Source organism: Cephus cinctus, unplaced genomic scaffold, assembly GCF_000341935.2.
Source record: "Cephus cinctus unplaced genomic scaffold, Ccin1 Ccin1_scaffold0870, whole genome shotgun sequence".
NCBI classification, from domain to species: Eukaryota; Metazoa; Arthropoda; class Insecta; order Hymenoptera; family Cephidae; genus Cephus; species Cephus cinctus.
In genome coordinates this window covers 2861-25594 of record NW_014333453.1, presented here as the reverse complement: position 1 = coordinate 25594, position 22734 = coordinate 2861, and the positions used below count along the sequence as shown (strand labels likewise).

At 45.7% G+C, this 22734-nt stretch overlaps 2 protein-coding genes across 3 annotated transcripts in view; one reads left to right on the top strand and one right to left on the bottom strand.

Annotated features, from left to right (window-relative positions):
* The window catches only part of LOC107271033 (zinc finger protein ush), an 88950-nt gene extending 77126 nt beyond the window's left edge, over window positions 1-11824 (bottom strand). Inside the window, exon 1 of one of the 2 annotated variants that reach the window (XM_015746604.2) lies at window positions 11292-11824. In XM_015746604.2, coding sequence (XP_015602090.1) covers window positions 11292-11331 — 40 coding nt within the window. In that variant the 5' untranslated portion in view covers window positions 11332-11824. Of the gene's footprint in view, window positions 1-6762; window positions 6809-11291 lie in introns of those variants that run through there. The other variant, XM_025088279.1, reaches the window with a different exon arrangement.
* Window positions 11825-16744: 4920 nt separating this feature from the next.
* Window positions 16745-19622, top strand: LOC107271034 (Krueppel-like factor 3). The gene is made up of 3 exons (XM_015746605.2): window positions 16745-17114; window positions 17541-17744; window positions 17859-19622. Exons 1-3 carry the CDS (start codon window positions 17055-17057, stop codon window positions 18705-18707), a joined length of 1113 nt encoding a protein of 370 aa, XP_015602091.1. The 5' UTR covers window positions 16745-17054; the 3' UTR covers window positions 18708-19622.
* The last annotated feature ends 3112 nt before the right edge of the window (window positions 19623-22734 follow it).

Genomic DNA, 22734 nt, shown 5'->3' with positions numbered 1-22734 from the left:
TTTCCCCCTCACTAACCACCACGGAAATCGAACCCATCGTTCCCGGCTGGATACGGAATGTATGAAAAAAAAAGAGGATCTAGGGAATATCCCTAGAAACCGGAATAGTAACTTTTTTACTTTGTCCTTACACTAGCGAGTCGTATTTCGCTATCGTTCGACCATTGTGCTGTTGTTGTGCATCTTGTTGATGCGTATTTCACGTATAAGCGTCGCGACGCCACGAACGCTCGTGAGAATACAACGTCTTTCGGTGGGACGATCGAAAATATCTATACGCTTACGTATACGTAACGTGCGGTCGTTTTACTAGCTGACAGTGTGGATGCAGTATATACAGGATGTCCCAAAATTACCTGACCAACGGGGTATGGCGATGTTCGGGAGGCACCGCTGATCACGAAAATGACCTTCCTGTTGTCCGGAAGGTCATAGTTTTTAAATGGGAGCAGGTCAAAGTTGACCAATCAGAACGAGGCGTCAAGAGAAACGTAGGCACCTGCGAACTCTGAGTTTTCTTCCCTCGCTTTTCTTTCTCGGTGGCTTCGGGCAGGATGACGTCAGCCGAAGACATGCCTATGGGAAACAAGAAACAAGCCACCGAGAAACAAAAGCAAGGGAAGAAAAATCAGAGGTCGTAGGTGCCTACGTTTCTCTTGACGCCTCGTTCTGATTGGTCAACTTTGACCTGCTCCCATTTAAAAACTATGACCTTCCGGACAACAGGAAGGTCATTTTCGTGATCAGCGGTGCCTCCCGAACATCGCCATACCCCGTTGGTCAGGTAATTTTGGGACATCCTGTATACATATATCATGTATGCACTAATAAGACAGTGATAGCAGCAGTAATGGCAGTGACGTCACTCACTTTTACATCGCTGAATATCTCAATTACCTGATCAAAAAGAAAAAAAAATTCAATACAAATTCATTACACCACGTAAAACGTGGTCTATACGTAAGGGTTGAGTTACGATGTAGCCATGTGTTATAGGTGCATTGAGATTTCAGAGAGCTCTAATGACATACCGACAATTGTGGATAACGAGGATTGAAAAGCGTGAATGCGATAACGATACGCAGATCGATCTGTGAAAATGAATCGGACAGAAGAAAAAAATCGTGAAAGCACGAAAAACTGAAACTAACTGGTATACGAAATAAAATTAGAAGAAAAAAAAACTCTCGAAAAGCATATTTCGTCGGATCTGTCGATCGATAGTGCAAGTAAGTACCGAAAGGGGGTGGAAGGGGGTTTCCTCCCTTATCCATGGATCACGGAGGAAGTGCAGCCCATAAAACATACACGCCTTCGACGTACTACGATACGAAGAATCGATTGTCCCTCCGTATTACCCCCTGTTCGCTATCTTCTATCACTCACTCGTCATATACGCAGCTATAGTACGTTCGACTGTATTTCATAAAACAAGCGTACAAACCCATCGCGGGTATAATAGGTAGAAGACTCACGCGTGGAACGTACTATAGGAGCCTAGCTCCGATACGTATCGGCAGTACCAATCAAGTCCTGTTGCAGCTTAACAATAATGGCTGGGTGTCGATTACGGGACGCCTGCCACTTGGGTGGTGGGGAAGAGGAGAGGCAGAGGGGAGGAGAGAGGGGTAACAAGGGTGGATATCGAATTAACGCAAGCACAGTGGTACCTGCGGTACCTACCGTGAGCAACCCCATTTAATTTACAAAATGTATAAAACGTCCGTCCTAACCTAAATATACATACATATAGCTATCCCTATACTGTATACGTATATATTGACGTCGAACTCACTTGGACGTATTCGGCTATCGCGCATGCGCGTGTCACGTCATCTCTTGGCTATCTCACATAGCAATAACGTTCACCCTTAGAATCGGCAGTCATCCAGACAGACGATAACCTCGACTAGCGAAATCACCATGGAATTTTCACGATATTCGCCCGATCGATCAGTTCCGATGACTTATGGCGCGCTGACAAATCTACGCATATACATATAGTTGTTCGCCAAGACACAAATAGAGATAACGGACGTGACGACCACGAAAAGTTCTTAATGCTATAATATTACTATCGGACGGGAATGCCGGGTGGTGGCAAGGCGTATCTCTACGGCCACCTGTTGACAGCCGGGAGCCGAGCTAGGTGAATCGACGGGGTGATTTGCCCAGGGGTGATTCCGCGCGGGTAAGGGTGACCAAGAGAATCCCCACCAGGTTAGTTCATTACACCCAACAAGTTCAGAGTTCGAAGGCAGCTCAGCGAGAGCTATTCGACTTCCTCGAAGAGGCTCCAGGAAGTGGGCATTACGGAGTCTAACAGCAGGTAGATCCAACCTGGTGAATTTACACGGCCGATTCTCAAATCCTTATCCCCTGGATCAGAGCCGGGACCGTCGTCGTCGTTGCGCTTAAATTTTGTTGTTCTCTTACAAGTACCTATAACCGGCACCAGGTGCGGGACGAGTAAGCGGGTACTCTCGCACTTATTGCGGATAACGATAAAGTGTTTTTCAATGCGAATCAGTGTTAATTGGTGTTTTCTCGCGTAGCTTCGATCACGCAGTCGCCGCCGGCGACTACCGAGTCCCGATAAGGACCTCCTCTCATCCACCAGTATTGACGGACGGCATCTCGTACGTCTTGGCTCGCGGGAATGATTTCGCCCACCGTACAAAGAGCACACGCGTTATAACGCCTATACACATCCACACGATATATCGGGAAGGCCGATACCCTCGCGGTGATCTCCGCCGGACAAGACAACAATGCAATCGCCGAGAGAGTCCGTATACACAGAGAGACGGTAGATTTCGCTAAGCGAAAAACTGCGACGAGATCATTGCCAGGAATTGGAAAAATTTCATTCGGCCGTGAACCCTCGAGCCTCGAACTCTTGCGAGGACCGATTCGCCGATCTGTACCTGGACTCGGGTCTAGCTACGGTGGACCTAAGAAAAGTTGAGGGAAGAACCGTTCCATCGTGTTATACGTGGAACGAGCGATCGAAGTCTTCTGGCTGATACCGATACGATGCTCGACTGGTCGACGATAAGAGTTAATGAACGATGAGAGGAAAGTTTCTATCGCTCGTTTGATATAAGTAGTAAAAAGAGTTGAGACCGGATGGAGGCGATACTGGTCGCGGCGTTGGGCGAACGACTGGCGAAGTTCAGTTTCTCGTGAAGACGAGGTGGAAGTCAAATATTTATGTACATTAGGTGCGCTTGTCTTGTTCCTATAGAATTATATCGATAGTGGTGACGAGAAGAGAATCAAGGGGTGAGAAGAGGAGGAGGAGGAGGAGGAGGACGGGGGGCGGGGGTGTCGTCAGATCATTGTTTGAACGACAGTATGTATCTTTATATCGGACGAGATCGAGAGAGAGAGATGAATATAGACAAAGGCAGGGAAGGAGGATTAAAAAGAAAGAGGGAGATCAAGAGAGAAAGAAGCGAAGAGAACGAAAGTTAAAAGAGAATCCATCCATAAATAAGGCGCGCGGAGAGTTTGCCTTGGCGAACGGATCAGCGCGCGATCTTCAACGGAATAATAATGCGGGTAAAATAAAACGGCATCCCCATATAATACCACTCGGCCCCATAGAGATGGGAAGATCAAACACTGAAATTACAGCATTGTGAGCATTCTTCTTGCGGCCACTCTTCGTCCACCCTCTCTCTCCTCTCTCCTCTCTCCTCTCTCTCTCTCTCTCTCTCTGCTCTGCTGGGCAACGGAGGATTTGCCGATAACGGTCTCTCTCCCTTTTCCATCCTTTCTCGTCTTTCCCTTCGTTTCTATCGCAGCCTCATCCCTCGAAGCCCCCCTCCTTCCACCCCCAACCACCCCCACCGCCACCCCACGCCGCATAAACACACACTCGGCATGCCTACATAAGGTTACCCGCGCACTATCCCGCCTGAATCGCGTGCATATTTCATCGAACCTCAGCAACAGAATTCCTCCCTCTCTGTGGTTATGCCTCTTGGTACAGGACGCGCGGTGATGATCCCCGTCGTCAGCGTGGTCCAGGAAGTTCCCAACATCCCGTAGGACGGTACCATTTTTCTTCTAGGTCCCCTTCCATCAAGCACCGCGAGACCTGACCCCATAATCCATATAGCTCGAGGACCCCGCTAATAATCTACCTAACCGAAAGTCCCAGGAGCGGATATGAGCGATAAGGTCGCAAGGTCATGTTCTACACCAGCACGAGAGATCATCCCCGTACTATCGGAGAATGGGCCACGGCGATAAAAGCCAAGCTACGTGGACGAAAACCACGCGAAGAGGCATAGATCATACCGAAGGTGGGAAAGGATATCAGATCTGTAGGCACCCGGGCGCCCTACAATATTGCACTGATCGACGATAAGAGAAGAAACGACGTAGGGGCGTACGCCCCGAATCGCGGCCAATCTGCGGCAGCCAGCAGATTGCGGTGATCCCGAACGGTCCCAGGATCCGCAAGTGGTCCGGAGCGCCGGAGCTAGCGAGATCAACGGGAGTTATAAGAGTCAGGCGAAACCAAGCCAAGGACAATCCACCTGGTCCACATCGCGTAGAGTTCACTTATGCAGAGTTCACTAGCGAAGAGTCGGCTCCCGTCCCGACAGACGCGTCCGCGTTGTTGCACCTTTGCACCTTTGCGTCGCGACGCGTCATCGAGCCTGATTTGACTACGAGAAAAGAAAAAACCTCCAAGAAAAGGGTGAATCCTCAAAATCGATCAGGAGTCGCGATAATGCCGTCTCGACGTGCTGTATCCACAACACGGGGACGAGGAGGTGCGCGCCTGGCGGCGGGGGTGGAGGGAAGGAGGACAGAGTATAAGAAGGAGAATCCTGAGGGAGAATGAAATAGGAACGAGAGAGGAAAGGCTGGAACCCGCCTGAAACGGAATGCATAAGGCCGGACGCGATGGCCCCCGCGAATGGAACCAAGTGAGCGGCATGCAGACGATTTTTAAGCAGATAGTATTCTCCCTTCCCTCCATGCACATGCACGTGTACCACAGTGGTACGCGTATGGCGTGCATATCCCCCCGTACATACATACGTACGTACACACGCGCCTCCCTCGTTCAAGGTATGTAACGTCACTCAGCGAATGCTCAAGAGGGGGGTGGAGGGGGGAGTCAGGCTCAAGGAGAGTGAGGAAAGAGAGAAAGAGAAGGAACGGGCAACCCAGACGATGCGGAGGCTGATACCGTTCGCGAATGATAACACGCCCCAGTTCAGTTCGCCACCCTACCCTTCCTGCCCAGCCCCTCCGCAACCCCTATATACCGTCACTTTTTGACTCACCGTCCCGGAAAGTCAACCCAGCGCCGAATGCGTCTCTCACCTTAGAAAGACATTCCCACGTATCTTCATCCTACGGAATCCCTGTTGTCAGATAAATATTTGAAAAAAATAATTCCAAAACAACCCCCCCGCGCATATCCAGAAGCCCCGATTATCCCAGGATTCTGCCGACTTCTTCGTACAACAATTCGTATACAAAGGGACTCCCAGCCGTTTACACAGGTTAGGCGTCCGTCGCGGCGGTCCCCGACGCTGCTACAACCGGGCGTCTTAACTTGGCAGAAGACAGTAGTTCTCGTGAGAGATTCACGCGCGATAACGTAGGACTCGCCTTAAAATGTACCTCCGAGAGCCCACGGTGCCTCGGGTTACGTTCGCCAGCCGACATGCTTGCTAATATCTCCGATAAGATCGAGTTTGCATGTCGATGCGCGGACCCGCACGGAGTCCCAGAGCGCCGCAAGACTAGAGCGGCCGCTACGTCCGTTCTGCTGGGTCCCCGCGTATGCAGGTGCCGGTGGGAGGGGGGAGGGGGGAGGGGAGGGGGGCAGCAGCCACGTACGCGTACACGAGGGCGAGATGCACTTTCCCAAGATGCAACGAGATCATTGAATTCGCGTATAAAGGGCGGCTCGAGGGATAATTGGGAAAGAGGCTGGCTGGACCAAAGAGCAGAAGATCAAGGTGCCGGAGATGAAATAATGCACAGGACGGGTTACGCGTATTCAAGAAAGTGCATCGTCCCTCGGTGCAATCCCAACTACGCATCCGTCTCCCGCTGCGACGCGTCCCGCGATCCCCAGTGCGACCGACGTATTATTCCGATGCGCGCTGCGACTTTAAAAATATTTTTTATTCTCATTCCCATCCAATCTCGAAACAATCCAGCGTCACTGCGATTTTCGTCAATTTCCCATGCACCTTTCCCCGGTACGTCGAACCGCGTTCCGAATCGAAGAATCCTACCTACCTAAGAAAATTTATTTAAACAAGGCACATGCGCAGGGTCACTCGCGGCAGACGCGTATCGCCTGAAGTTAGATGCGATTCGAACGGTTCTGTTGACCGAGCCAGGGTGGCCCAGTGTTGCCTTGATTGAAAAAAATTAAAGAACGTGAAATTCATGATCCTAGCAATGCCACGACGTTAACTTTCGTTTCTCTAACGACGCGACTCTGCTCCGATTCATTGAGTCATAGATTCGCGGCCAATTTCAGCTGGTAGTTTTGCCGTGAATAACCGCCTATGTATACGTACATAGGGATAAGGCGTGATTGCCGATTGATTATTATTTATCAATGAGGAATCGAGTTACGGGACGTGTCGGTGCTAATACATTGGCCTCTGCCGAGTAATGTACATTCCGAGAAGCGGCGTACGTGTCGACGGTACTTAAAACGTGACACTAGAGTCTCTTTCGAGATATATGTATATAACTGCAATATACGTGTACCTGGAGACACCTTCAGGTCACTCACTATCATTGACCCTGGCCAAGACTCTGAGGTAATCAGTGACGTGCACCGGTGCGCAGGGATGTCCCTTCCACGTAGCCTACGTCTTCCATGGCATCGTGCGCTTTTTCTTTATTTCCAATATTTTGTCTGTCAGCATCAACAGCTAGTGAGTAAATCTCGACAGTACCTACAGTGCGCGTATAGGTATACAGATAGTCTAGGAAAGATAACAAACAAGAGGCATTTCGTTATGTTGACTTTGGAACACAGTAATATCTTATTTAGCCGGACAAACACTGGCACGCGTACAAGCACGCTACTCCGTGTTATACGGGGCATGTACACCTAATTGCTCCGGTTATATTTACTGGGTAAACACCGACGGAGATACCTCATTTGGTTAACTAGGTACAAGGGGGAAAAAAAAAAAAACTGTCACAAAGGATACCGAGCGAAAGAGACTAAGCCACGTTGAAGATTCCACGATCTACCGAACGGACTCTAAGCCGCACGAAGATTCTTTGAGATTATTTATCCGATCGAGTATGATCTTCGCTCGTCTTTTCCGTGCAGCATCCGTGATTTTTTTTCGAAGCAAACAATTTTTAAAAAAATAAATCCAAGACCAAGAAAAATTTAAGACCGTTTCCCGAAACCTATACGTACACGGTGCAAGAGTCGAGATGAGATCTGGACCAGTGAGTGGCGCGCGTCTCCTCGCGTCTGTCGCTCGCGAGACACGAGGAACGCGTTCAGTTCCGATCAGTTAGCACTAATGAGCGATATATTTGGAGGCCTCGCATGCCAGACCCTGGCGCATACCTAAAGCTTAGGATATACAGGTATAGTCTGCACGGGTAAGACAACATATAAGCATGGGACACGTGTGGATCTGTATGGCCGTACGAGCGACGCTCGTGGATCGCAGTGAGGATAGAATACGCGTGCAACGAGGATGGAGCATGGCGAATGGATGAACGACGGAGAGAGAGAAAGAGGAAACGCGCCAAGCGGAGAGCTAGAGAGGTATAGGGTAAAGGAAGGAAGCCAGCATCGCAGACGGTCCATCCCGATAGCAGGAGGAGAGAGGGGAGACTGGTACAGCTACCCTTGGCAGAGTATAAAGCTTGATCATTGGTCTTATCTGAAGAGCTGAGAAAACGCAGAGCCGCGGCTACCTAATCTGCGTCCTATCGTAGGCCCTAAAACGGCTGCAGCCATGGACAACGGTGAATAACGTGGATACGAGTGCGCGGCGATCGTATATGCACTGCCGCGAGGATTTCACGTTCGTTTGCGCCTGGGAGTTTCCGTTCTCGTGAAGGAATCGACATTACCGGGACGCGTCCCGTAAAGGTGGAGATCCGGGACTGCCGGAAAACCAGCGATAAGGCCTTATCGATGCGTTTCGTCTAACTCTGAATAATTGAGCGTAATCGGACGATATGCCGTTACGAAATTGGCGGTAAGTCGCATATGCACGGTGGCCATGTTGGATCCTGACAGCTACGTAGCTACGGTCGGTCTAGAGCCACGGCCAGCCGCTTCTTGGTGGTCCGTCGTCCTAATGAATCTGCCAGTTTCGGTGTGAAAACTCGTGTGCGAGATCTATGAATCGCAAAGCCGTGTTTACACGTCGACAGGTGTTTCGGGTTGGGAAGATGAGGGGTGGTACCGAAAGGAGTAAGAAGCAGGGCAATGAAGGTAGCGAAGCGAGTAAGAAATAAGACGAGGAATCGTAAGAAGAAGGAGTAGGGTAAAGGTAGGTAGGCAGATAGGTAGGTAGAGGTAGGTAGGAGGAATGGCGCGCAGACACCATTCCAGCGATGCCAGGGCCGTGTCGTAGCAGCCTGGAGTGACACCACAATGCGGTGTAGCAATTTGTAGGCTCGCCCTTAGCCCCTTTACCTCCGGGCGACGAGGGCCCCGCGCGTGTATTTACGAGCCTCGCGCTCCCTTCTGCGCTGCTATCGCGCGCCGTAAAGGAAGGAAGGAAGGACGAGGGTACCGAGTGCGCGACCAAGAACGGTAGTGGGTGAACGACAACGGCGACAACGGCTACGAGCAAGAGCGCCCGGGAACGACAACAGGAACAGCAAGAAGAAGAAGAAGAAGAAGAAGAAGCGCTACGAAGAAAGGGGGTCTAACTAGGCGAGATCAGCGGCGCGATAGTTGTCTCCTTGCGTAGCCGGCTTGAGTCCTGAGGCCTTCGAAAGGCGCGGAGAGACATCTGCGTGCTCGGACTCCGTTGCCAACTACTTTACCTGAGAAATAAGGACGCTAAGAGGAGTATAGATAAAATTGAATAAGGCCAAGAGCGAAGCTCGGCCTACCTAACCCTACCCCAGATCGCAGGTCGTTATACGAAGCCTCCGTAGAGCCGATTAAAAATTCGCCCCAACGACATATTATCGCTAGTCCGTATGCGCGCCGGCAAATAATATCCAAATATGATTGGACCAGGTATTCCCTGGATGTTGCGCGGGCTGTGCGAGGATCGTGTTGGGAGAGTCGAGGCCTGAGTCATATATATATACCGTAGGCGCGGCCCGCTTGTTACCATTAGCGCAGATGGAAACGGCAACGAGCGCCGCGGCGCGGCCTATCCGATTGTGTGCAGTGATATTATTTACCGGGAACACGATTCAATAAAGCATTCTATAAAATCATCGGTTATTAATTTGACGCTCGCGCGCGCGCCGGGGGGTGATTGCTGGCTCGCCGCAGGGTGCCCTTATCCCCCGTATCGTTGATCCCCGAGCCGATACACCATTCACAGAGTCACACGCAGAGTACACACCGAACGTGCCGTCTCCCCCCTCCATGTAACCAAGTCTCGGGATATTTTACCACCACCTGTCTATCTGCTTTATTACTGTCATCGCAGCCATACCGCTCGCGCAACGTCCTGCGAACATGCCGGGAACAACGCGAACGTCCGCGAATGAAAAGCGCGCACGTGAATATGAAACAAAAGAGGACGGTCGGTGCGTTTAATGGGTAAAAAGGAATTCTGACACGGGTATTGGTGAAACGTGTGGAAAAGCAGTAGGAGCACTCGTAACGAGAGATTACCGATGCTGTGCGGATCGAGCGGAGTGAAGGAATTTTTAACGAATACAATTTTTTCCCATGTCCGCGAGTGCGACAGAGACAGGCTTATGGCTCTTTGCGTGCGTAGTGATGAAATGTAGGATTTTTAAGGGATCTTTGCTCGGAAAGACAAATGCATCAGGTCGACAAATAGAATTTGATAGGTTGGTAGTCAGGAGTTGTTTGCTGAAGCATTGTCACGTGTGACTGACGAGTGGAGGTCAGTCACGTGACAGCTGTCAAATTTGACAGATCCTCTCCGACCACTCAGCATATGATCGCGATTGCGAAACGGACTGGTACTCTTGTTAATTCTTATAAATAATGAGGATACAGTGCGATCGGGCAAAATCGTGAGAACCGTAAAAAAAGGGAAATGGAGTCAATAGGTAACACGTTCACGTGTCTGGGAATGACGTCGGCTGACGTGAAAATGACGGCCAATTAGTAGCAGGGCTAATTGAGTAGAGTCGAGCGAACTCATGAATGGCAGACTAATAGGCGTCGAGTGCTCGATGCATCTAACGGTTCCGGTTGACGTCGAGATGCGAAGGTGCGAATCGGACGTTGGCAGTTATCGCGCGATAACACGATAACACGTAATTGGGACATTTCCAATGATTTTGCAATTGAAAGGGAGCAGCGCGCAGGAGCGGGAAAGTGGACAGTCAGGCGAGAAATCGCACGAGACTCGGGGGGCGCTACGAGAGAAAAGCAGATGACGTAGGTAAAAAGCACAAGCAACCATTTACGTAAATGCGCAACGATTTAGTCAGTCTGGCGAGGTACCGGAAGCTTCTTCGGAAAGTACCGTAAATTCGCCGAGCTCGTCAGGAAGCGAGTCACGTGAAAGTGTGACACGTGGGAATTTTTTGGGGGACCACGTGCTTCGCACTGAGGATCGAGTCAAAGCTAGGTACAGTCAGCGCAGCTCTACTCAATCGTTACTACTGACGCGTACGGACCTATGTAATTATGAAAAGCCGGTTTCTTCTGTAAAGAACTGTACATACGTGACTACCAGCAGAAATGGCATCGCGTGGAAAGTACCCGACTTTTAATCTGCAGCTAATCGCGATACGTGTTCGATTAATGTCGGCAGTTGTTTTTACTTCATTTCTAAGGCATCCAGTTCGCTTACGTCACTGCCAGGAAGTACCAGCCAGTACCCGATTAATTGATGAATAATTTTATCAGCGTACCGCGAACGAAGCATCAGGATACTGCATATTGTATTCGTACTAGAGTCACGTGGTGCATTGACATAAAGCGATCAGCTGATCAAAATGGAGACTAGCTTTGACGGGACTAACCTGGAACACCGGGAGACGTAAATTGTCAGGGCACTCGGTAAGATCGACACGTGCGCGACAGAGACAGAAATATTATTGTTAAGTTAGAGAGAGAGACAAAGTTCTCTTGGCTGACTCACGTTTCAGTGGTTTCGGGTTGCTTTGCTTGCGGCGTGACATCCTCCTCTTCGCTCTGCCATCACCAAACCAGCAGCGACGACATTCTCGTCAGCGAGGAACACAACTGGACTCGCGCGAAACGGTAACCTCAACATAAGCCCACATAACACGAACGAACCGACTCTCGAGGCAACAAGTGTAACAACCAGTAGCACTGTTGTAAGGGAACACCGGAACACTGGCAGTCGATCTTCTGTTTTTGTTTTTCTCTACTTCTCTCTTATAATTGATTAATCACCCTATCGTTTCATTTGCTTTTATTACGCGCGACGTATTAATTCACACAGCACGATACTACTTATGCATCACGCCTTGTCTTTATTGTTCCACGTCGAACTTCGCCGATCCTTTTATACTAATTTACCCGCGACGTTTTCATTAACTATTCTTTAAACCGGCTGTCGGTATCGACGACACACACGCACATACAACCGTCCTTCGACCGCTGTCAGCGGGCAACTAAACAAACCCGATGCTAAACAACCCCCCACCTTTTACTCGGCATGACTTCGAGAGGAGGAGTGGTGGTATTGTGGTAGGGATTGACTCCTCCCACATTGACGTCGATGTACCCTTTAACAGATTTTATGACGATTTTATCGACGGAGAAGAAACCACTTGCTGTAGTAGAGAGTGGGTAACGAATTGATGTGGTTATAATTACAATAATTATGGATCGCATATCCTACGAACTTTTCTGTATTCAAATTTCATTAGTTTCATTAAAAATATTAAAATTCACAAAAACTTAGAAAGCGGAGACCTCTTGGTTTGAATTATGTTATTGCATTCCTTTGGAACAGAAAATGCACAGCTTTTAGAAGAATAGACTAAACATGTAACTAACAAGATAGCCTAAGTTTTATCGACGTTTTGAGAATTGCTTCAGTCTACTAGCGCAATCTATGCCGAGACTGCGGACGAAGAGTGAAACATATTGTATGGCTAGGATGTATAAGCGCATGGACGGGTATAATGGTAAAGTCAATTCCCATGTTGCTAACGGGTTTTCGTCCGTACTAGGGTTCTAGAGCCCTGCCTTTCAATGGACAGATTTTAACAATGAATTGACTGTGATTTCTCATGTTCTATGATAAATACAGAAATAAATCAGTCGGTAAGGCATTTAAAGATTTGCATACTTGTCCAAACGGTAAATCTATTGTCGGTACATGAATAATACAGATCTTTCATCGTCATAACTGACATCTGATAATTGTGATAAAGTTTTGACATCAATGCTCACAGAAATATTAGAATTAACAGAAAAATAATCAGAGATATTTGGCAAAGATCAAGGGTAAATACATGTTAGGCTGTATTAACAAATGTATCAGTCCACATGATAGATTCATATCAGGAAACTAGAATGCTATAAAGTCATTAAAAGAATTATTATATTTTATTATACTAAATAATCTATATGACGAGTCACCATAAATAATATTTGACGAACCGATGTTTAACTGTCATTGTTTTCACTTTTAAATCAACAAACAGTTTTCCATATATAACACGTAAGAATCAATGTGTATCACGATTGAAATCATTTCCCTCCCAACCGCAGGATATCCAAAACATAAAGAGTTCAGTCATAATGAAACACTCGTGTATTTACCAAGCTGTGCGATGGCCAAACTGCATCTGCAATAAATATTCGCTGCAAATAATTGATTCACCGAGTGAAAATCACGTCAGAGCATTCGGACAATACGAGTCTACTGCCTGGAATACGTTATATCAAATCATTCAGTCATTAACCGTGTTTGTGTACTAGAACCTACTGCAACCACGTGATATTAATATAAATATGTATAGAACCTATGCATCCAATAATGTCTACAAAACAAATCGAACCCTTTCGATTTATGTTTGTCATTCATATTGCACGTACACTCGTTTAAATATATAAAGGGCTTGGCATTGATTCGTACAATGACATGTTTCGATCCAATGCCGCGTTTAAACGATCCACAGAGCCACAAGCAGACTCGACCTCCAAACCGTGAAATTTTCCACTCACCAATCTAACAGAACGACGGAGCCACCAAACGATGGGAAATCTAGGATGGAAACCTGATGATGATCTATTTGAATTTGGGCTGGAATTATTGTTGATCATCTAAATTTTACTGAAAAATAACAGAATCTTGAATCTTAGCTTTATAACCTTCTGAGTAAAAATTTAAGTTTTAAAAAATGGACATACAATTTTTTATACAGATCTCATCTGTATTACTACACGTGTTGTTATTCACCTTGCCATTAACGCCGACGTCGCGGCAAACTCCAGTTTTGGAGCGACGCGTGACGTCCAATAACCTGTAATGAGTCACTTTCTCATCGGGACAAAGAAAACACAGTATTATTATTCAATAGATATACGAGAGAAAATTCTTGGCATGGTGTTTAGATCTTCTCGTGTTTTCGTAAATACAATAAAAATACTGAACCACAATATTCACAGCGTCCGCTATCCATAATATCTCCGTATATACTGGAAGCGTACCCTTCTAGCTGAATGTGCCATTACTAGCGTAGAAGAACGGAGTGCAGTTCACAATAAATCTACGAGATTTACACGGTGTCGATTTATCGACAGGGAACGCGTGCGAGGTGTCCGATAAAGGATCTAGCTTGGTAGATAAATTTTCTTCCTGGACGTAGCAGCGAGCACGTGTTCAGAGTAAAATAGCACAGCTTTTCTCCGTTACAGAACGTAGTACCGATAATGGCCGTCGTACGAATGTCGCAGCACTGTCGCATTCTGACAGGATGACTGATTTTTGCGAACAATTCAAACGACATTCTCGTATTATGATTGTTAAAACGAGAAGCAATTCCTAACGTTTCTTTCGGGAAAATATTAAAAGTATTCTACCTCAGTGCAGCGTCAACGTGCCGTTTGGCAATTGTTTTTCTTCGACAAAAATTTCTGTGTCGCTAATAATATGATACTGTATGAATATCTGTCTACGTGATAGTGAGTACGTCGCGAAGGCATGCATTTTTCTATACGTGACACGAGGAACGTTCGCGCCATACTCTGACCTCGGAATAGATGCGGGACTGTCTGTTCTTTTCCAGAAAAATATTCGACCCCGCTTTTAGCCTCTCGTGGTGTTTCATGTTCGATCATCGAAAACATCGATAATAACCGGCCTCGAATTAATTGTCGAGACGCAACGACCAGATTGAATAGAGATACTTAAAACACGTCAGTAGTAATATTAGATTATACTACGGTCTATTTATACACTATCACGCATTAATAAAAATCCTCTATAGACATTTGAATTCTCATCATTTTATCTAAGGCCTAGCATAGCGTGCCCACAATACCACACTGTACATATCTATGTATACACAATAGTCGTACAGTCTTTCCTAATAAAGACACGCAATTTCTTAGCTTCTAGAAAACGTGTTAAAAGGCTTTTCTCCCCAACCAAGTAAAATGAAATCACGATAACAAGAAATACGAAACACACTGACGTACATACTAATGTTTGATCACGAGTCCATTGGCTGATGAGCCTACCGTCGTTCTCCGGGCAGTAAGCACAGTTGTCAAAAAAGTTTTTAATACATTTCCTGTCTACAAGTATATAGATAGTGATAGATAATACTTAAATATTGAGACACGATAATATCTGTCTAATTACATAAGGTGATTATCACTATTCTTGAATTTTATTATCTCTTTGATCATATCGTGAAATTATGACGGGCGCGCATGCGCACACTGTTCCAGTGGAAGGTTATGGTGCGCATGAAAACGTACATTATCAATGAATAACTCTATTCTCACGTTCTCTCGGTATAGATCGAAGTACAAGCTGCATAAATATAGTCCGTACGATGTAAATGAAATACATGAATGCACTGTCAGTCTGCCGACTGAATAACGGGAGTTGTCTAAGCGTCATAGCTATAACCTGTTGACGTTGCCCCATGAACTGCTTGCATATCGGAAAAGTAAAAAAACGAGAATTTTCATGAGTTTCCTCCAAATATTTTTCATTGTTTAACAAATTTAATACATCGGTGATGCATCGTGATTTAATAATGAGTATTCAATTTTCATAAATACTTAGTGTCTATCATTGATAAAAGGCTCTTTCTTGATAAATCAGCTGTCTTCGTGCTGTCAATATTCTAAAAATTTATATCGCGAAATCTTTTTTGATTGGTTAATATAATTAAATTCGTGGCGTGGATCAATCGGTGTCTACGTGAAAGAAACTCGAATGATTGGGCGCGTGTGTTTATTAACGAGGTAGGTTCAATTGAGACTCGAGATTATCGATCAATTGGATAAAATTGGTTATATTACATTTTGGTTCTAGGGGGGCCCACAGGTTACACCAGCGCAAAACTGGGTCAGCTGGTAGGAATCTTACCAGGGTCAGATATCAAGAACGATGCGGGTTCTTGGTATCGGATCGGCTTTTTTGTCTCTGGTGTACTTCTTATTCCGCGAGGGGGAGGAGGGAGGGGTTCATGGGCGAAGAATTGCTGATTTTCCCATGAAAAAAATTCAAGTAATGTAATTAGAAATTATTTAATGGAAACTTCCGCTCTCTTTCATTAGTTTTCTTTTATGATTAAGCAAAGATAAATTTAGCTTGCTGATTAAAGCAAGCGATAACGGCATTTTCCTTTTCCTAGTGTATTAAGGTATAGATACGGTATACTCCGTATGTAGACAGATTTATAAAAACAACGATGACGACTCGAGTCCAGTGCGTTACATACGGTTTCGCGTGACTAAACAAGCTTTCGAAAAGCGGCACTCCTTCGACGCATGTCTTGCAATAGGAATACGCCGAAAGTACAAGACAGGCTAATTGACAAGGCGAGCCTCTAAAATTTTTCAAGGAAACGCAAGACCCATGACGGAGGTCCAGGTTCAATAAGAGGTGCCCCACGCGTCTTCTCCCAAGAGAGATCGTACGCGCAACGTGCCAAGGTGGGCGGCTGATATAGTATATTTAACTGCAGACTGCGCCAGAATGCTTCCCGTCGAAAATTCAACGTCCGGCCGACCTCGGTTTCAAGATTTTGGCGCACCATGCACCGAGCCAAGTGTCCATGTAAAACGGGAGAAAACAAGGAGAGCGGTAAGGTCTCTGTCGCTCTCGCGAGGTGAGCTTGTAGAATGAAAAGCAATAAAAAGAATTCTTTTTTTAAAAAAGCAGGTACACACGAGAAGGAGAAGCAGAGTACGAGACGAAATAGGAATTCGGAGGCTCGTCGTTGAACCATCCTCGAGAAGAGGTCGGGAGGAGTGCATTCGGACGTTGGTAGTATACTCCTTATGGAGGGGGGCTCCCCACTGGAAGAGGCACGGGTCGGGCAAGTTGCATGACGCTCGGGGCGCGCCGTGACGCCATGACGTATCGACCGCTCGCCACGCAGGCTGACGTCACGATCACGGCCTCAGTCAGACTCCGAGCACGTGAACAGCACGCTGCTGATCACGCGGCGACCAACTGACGGCCCACTCCTGATTGGTCCGGACGGGCGAGCCCCTAGATGCTATTGGCTCATCGACCGCACGCCGCATGATCACTCACACAGCCCACAACAACACATCGTGCACCCCGACGTGAGAAAGCTTCATTACGCTCCGAGCCGCTCAACGAGCAGGTTCTATACTCTGCGCAAGACAAGCTTCTTTCTTGCGTTCGAAGCAATTTGTATTTTTTCAAAGCAGCACAATGGACGTGGCTCCAGTGCCTCTATCGCCACCAGCCTCACCCCAACTCAAGCAAGTGCACGTAAGTACGCAGTTGATAGATAAACGATGGGAAAGAAACGGAAATACTTTGGATATAACGCAAGAGAACGGCGGGCCGTGCGAAATTAAAAGTAGCGCCATTACCGCCTATTGTCCGGTGCCCGCGAAATATAAATTGCAACTGCTGCGCTTAAGTGTGACATTTCCATTGTTGTACTCGACACCAGGATAGATAACGTACGTGAATGACCAGTGTCTCGTTATAACATGAAATTTTTGTTTTCTAGTGGGATTATTTTATTCCATGACCCACATTCAATTCCCGGCACTTTTTTTTCACGTTTAAAAACATTCACCATGTTTCGCTATGTCGAAAGATCACTTAGTCATTCTTGATGTGGGACTTTGAATGATCGTTTGAACGAGTGTTACCGGTAATTTAATTTTCATGCTCTTTGTTCTTCAGGTCGAACCTCTACAATCGTCATTCAGCGTTGCAGCACTGTTGGGTGAGAAACTATTGCAAAAGGAGATTGTTAAGTCGGGTCCAAAGATCCACGTAGATGGTGCCAGCAGGCCCGATTTACCTCCAACACCACAACCATCTGACTCCGAGGAGGATGAGCCACCCCGGAAGAGAAGATGCGTCGAACAATGTGAGCTGGCAAAGGTAAATATATATTTAAATAAATTGTACCCCTCATATTTTCAATTAATTAATTAAATAGTTATCAAAATTATCTAATGACATTATCTAAGTAAATTTTAATTATTTTTTTTTCAGCTCCTACTGGACGGTACACCACCACCAAGTCCCGAGCCACCAAGAGCTTCGGTTATAATGCGTGCCAATCGCGACGGTACCTGCAGTCCTGCAAATATAATTTTTTGCAACGACACGATACCGCGAATCAAGATTCAGCCAGCACCTCCAACGGTCCCGATTCACGACACACAAATTCATCACGACCAGGGAAACATCTTGAGGAGTTTAAAATTCAAGATGAACCTACGCAAGGAAGAGGTCATTATGAACAGCAAGAATACGGACCACGAGAATTGCCAGCCTAAGCTCCAACCATTAGCACCAAAGCCAGCACCAATCACTATGGTGGCAGGATTGTTGGGTTCACCAATCGTACTACCGCGTACACCCTTGTTATTAGTAACGGCACAAAGCACTGCCACCACGACCACTGCACCGGAGCCAGCAGCGCGTAGAAGAGTTTACGAGTGCGAGCATCCTGGATGTGGAAAGAATTACTTCAAGTCTTCTCACCTGAAAGCACACACGAGAACGCACACCGGAGAACGACCATTCCCGTGTCCCTACGAGGATTGCGGAAGGCGATTTTCACGCAGCGATGAACTTTCGCGACACAAAAGAACGCACACTGGAGAGAAGAAGTTCGTGTGTGCCGTGTGTCAACGAAGATTCATGCGCAGCGATCATCTGGCCAAGCACGTTAAACGTCACGCCAGAGATAGATTGCCAGCGAGCAATGGTATACACGGACCTCTTCCACAAGTAGCACCGGCTCCATTGAGAGTCAGCCTGCTGCCGGTACTCGCCCCGAGGGTGCAGCAACAGCAGCGACCCCCGCAACTGCTACCGCCACAATTAGCCGCGTGAATCCTTTCTGTTGGAATCGCGACATAGGCGGATCGGCCACTACGAAAGGATCGTTAAAATATTATTGAAAGATTGAAGAGTCGCTAGCAATTCATACATAGTGGAATTTGAGGGAATCTGTGTAATATCGAGACTGCCAAGTGAATATCAGTTAACCACTTTAATCCGTACCCGGGTGCGTAAAGGGTTGTCGGCTTTAAGGCGCTCAAACATTTAATCTTAAATGAATATTGGTGAACGTATCCTACCCGAATTCGCTGATCTTCTCCTTCCACGTATGAAATTACTCGCGCGACAAAACGGGAGAGTGAGAGAGAGAGAGCAAGAGAGAAACACATAGATATTCGACATTTCCGCGCACTCGTCTTTAGTCGAGCAGAGTGTGGTGTATTTAAGTAGTTCGGAGGATTCTAATCCCCAACTAAACACTTCATGGTAGAAAATCGTAGAACAGTAGAGGATAGAATTTGTCTTAATCCATCTTTCTCACTCTTTTCCTCTCTTTCTCTCTCTGAAATTAAGAAAAAGTACATAGTAAAAAAAGCAGTGGCCATCCGTGAACCAAGTACCTAAGTGTGACTGTGATTTTGTGATGCATAAACGCGTGACCGAGAGAAAGAGTATTTATTTTACATTAATTATTTAAATTGTACATATATATATATATACATATAGCTCATTGCCTCGGGACGCCTATGTCGCACGTATATCGCTATGTTCTATAGATAACAAGTATCGATTTTGAACTTCATCATCGACTCATTGTGAAACGTGCTGTCCGACCTTGTCAAGGTCGAGCCTCCTCCTTTAGCAATGAAGGAAACACATAAGACTTATAAACACGGTAAACAACATTTTATTTTGTACATATATACGAGATGGAGACTAATTAAATAAGACTTGTATACTTTCGTATTTGAGCATTTGTTTCTTTATTGACCTTATACTTTCTCTTTTTTCCTTAGTTTATTTCCATTTTCACGTTCCTAATTGCTTCCGTCTCATTTTACATTTTCGTGAGTTCTGCCTGACGGTACGTGATTATATTTTTCTAGAATCACGCCATTGCCAGATAAGCCTCTTGACTCCTTCAGCAAACAGTAATGGCGATAACCTTCTTTTTTCCCTCGCTTTGAAGATACCTCGTAAATAAACCCGTTTAATGTCTCGTCAGCGGAGCCTCGGTAAATTGCTCTCGTACGTCGTCGGGACGAGTCTTTAGAAGACGTACTTGGAGATCGTCAAACGTGACTATCAGTACAGGATTTCTGATAGTGTAGACAGGAAGGGGCTTCTCTGAGAATCTAGAGGCCAATGCCTAATTAAAAGAATCCCATTTGTAACCGTAACAGAAGAATCAATCATAAAAGAGCAAGCGAATGATTATACAAACATAATAATAACTTTCTCAAAGAAAAGGATTGAAATTGACATAGAAGAAAAAAATTTCATCGCAAACCAAGAACAAGATCACGATAAAGAATCTAATCATAACTTTTGAATTTTGTCAAACTGATCAAAAATTTCGAGGGTTCACAGTTCAAATGTTATTAAACGTTACGTCCGAAGAGACAAAAGTATCGATTTCGTCAATAAAGGTAAAGGAAATTTTTATTGCGTGAAAGAAAGTGATCTTGCACGAGGATTCTCATGACCCAAGAGAGTGACTGTTTAGTCGCTTATAACACGTGTCCATTGGATGCTCGACTTTTCCTCAAATCCGATACACATTATAGAAATTTATAAATATACATAACCAACGACCTGCTCTTCGTCTGTCATATGCGTTTGCGTACCAGCTGTGACGCGAGGAACTCCTCTGCGTCTTCTGACTATAGATAGATCTTTCTAACAAGGATCTCCTACGCACGGACTCTCTCTCTCTCACTCTTTTACGCCTTTGATACATGAATTTATGTAAAAAGGATCGTGGAAAAGTTTCCATCACGCATTGTCGTGCGGCGAACGGGCTGACCATGTTGACATTCCCGGCACGAACGCGATATCATAGTGTTGATCATGATCCACATCAGGCATTAATCACCTGGCTCGATATTTTTTAAAAAACATAATGCTCGACCGTTACGATGACTTTGAGAAGCTCCGGGGGCACGTAAATCTGCCTCGCCGCACGTCCAACCAATGTAAAGCAACAGTGTGTGTTTCTGTTATCATAAAAGACTTTCTTTTCTGTCTGTTTCGTTTTGTACTGTTACACATCTTTGAATACGATATTCGCACGCGAGTAACACGTGAACCCATGTCTCTATCTATTCCGAACGCACGTGAAGACGTACATACGTAATATCGTAAGAAATAATGCGCGAGCCTCGTTCCCGTTGTAACCTCTAAATCGAAAAAGTTAGACGGATAAATTTTTTTTCTTAATTTTTTCTCACTTAATTAACTCCATGTAATTACCCATTTTTTAACCAACTGATAACATATATTGCAGCACTTACCATAGATAACATGCTATCTGATAATAAATAAATCTTTACATTCCCCCCCCCCCTCCTCATCGTCCATCGAATGGGTTAACAAATTTTGGACTATGAGCCAAGCAATAAGTCTGAGAAACGAAAGTGATTGGTATCCAAATTTTGCAACTGATTCTCACGACATATCAATAATATCGGTACTTTGTAGATTAATTTATGAGGTTATTAACCTACATGACCAACGATCGTGTACCTGTATATATTTTTTATATTGTCAAGGCCACGTCTCATTGTTCTTTGCCGAGCGTCGCTGTTATTCAAGCGTCCCGAAACGCTTACGTCGACGTGAATCCAAGAGTCGCCTATTTAGCTGAATCGGTGTTGATGGTTAACTGCGTAAAAGTTATTCAATGACGATAATCATTGTAACCTCATATTCCGTATACAGGAAACGGAAGAGACTAACCCAATCATGACACAAGGTTGATTATCCTTAATTATTTCTTCTCTCGCCTTTTGCAATAATACAAATCCAGAGAATTTATAACGACCAACAGCCTCAGTTAGTTCCGGCTCCTTCCCACTACCTTTAACACTAGATATACCAAGGAGGGTCAAAAATGATTCTTTTGGCAGTTCTTATAACCATAAATCATAAATCATCGGTAATTCTAGTGTTAAGAGACGAACGTCATCATCCGCGAGAAAGGGGTCAACACGTCATCACCCAGCTTTGTGGTAAAACAACATCCAGAACTGACGTAATTGAGATGAATTACATCACGCCGTGGAAGTCCACGGTGTTACTTTACCACGGACGAAAGATGGCATTGCGAACAGTACCTCAGCAATCGCTCCCGAGGGTGCGCTCAAAACGTAAACATGTCAATGACTTACCTACGGTTCAAGACTCCGGGGTTGAGGCCGAATATCATTTTCTAATCGACGAGGATTGGTAAAATGTGACATGATGCCCAAAGTGCCAAAAGCCATACAGGAAGTTTGACTCGAGTGGGAGTTAAACACCCTAACTGTTACCTGTGGTCCCTGCATCGTCTTCCTTCGCCGTGGGACCTCCTTCGGCACTGAACGCTAAATTTGACTATTGTCTGTTCCTTAACCTCTGGCCCGCTCTGGCCTACCGACCAACAGTCGTCCGTACGAAGAGCTTCGCTCCTGTATGTCAATTTGACCTATTGGTGCTATCTCTTAGCCTATAGCGTTTCTTATGGTGGTTCATTCGATTTCATCCCTCGGCGAACTGTCGCGCATTCTCAATTTCTCATTGGCAATGTATTATTGACTTTTAATACTTTCTTATCATATTTTCACTTTCTTTCTGTAAACACGGTAATTTTAAGCTATATCTCCTGGTGGAAATATCGAAGTGCAGCTAGGTACCTAAAGTTCGCAAAACTTTACACGCGCGAGCGGCTACCCTCCGTATTTGTTGTGGATTACGAGCCGAGAAACTAAAGTATCATATCAGATCGCGCATTTTAAAATTTGTCATAGTCCATTTTTATTCATTAATTCTTTTCGGCGTACTCGATAAATTTATTAATTCTCCTTGTATAATTTCGCAC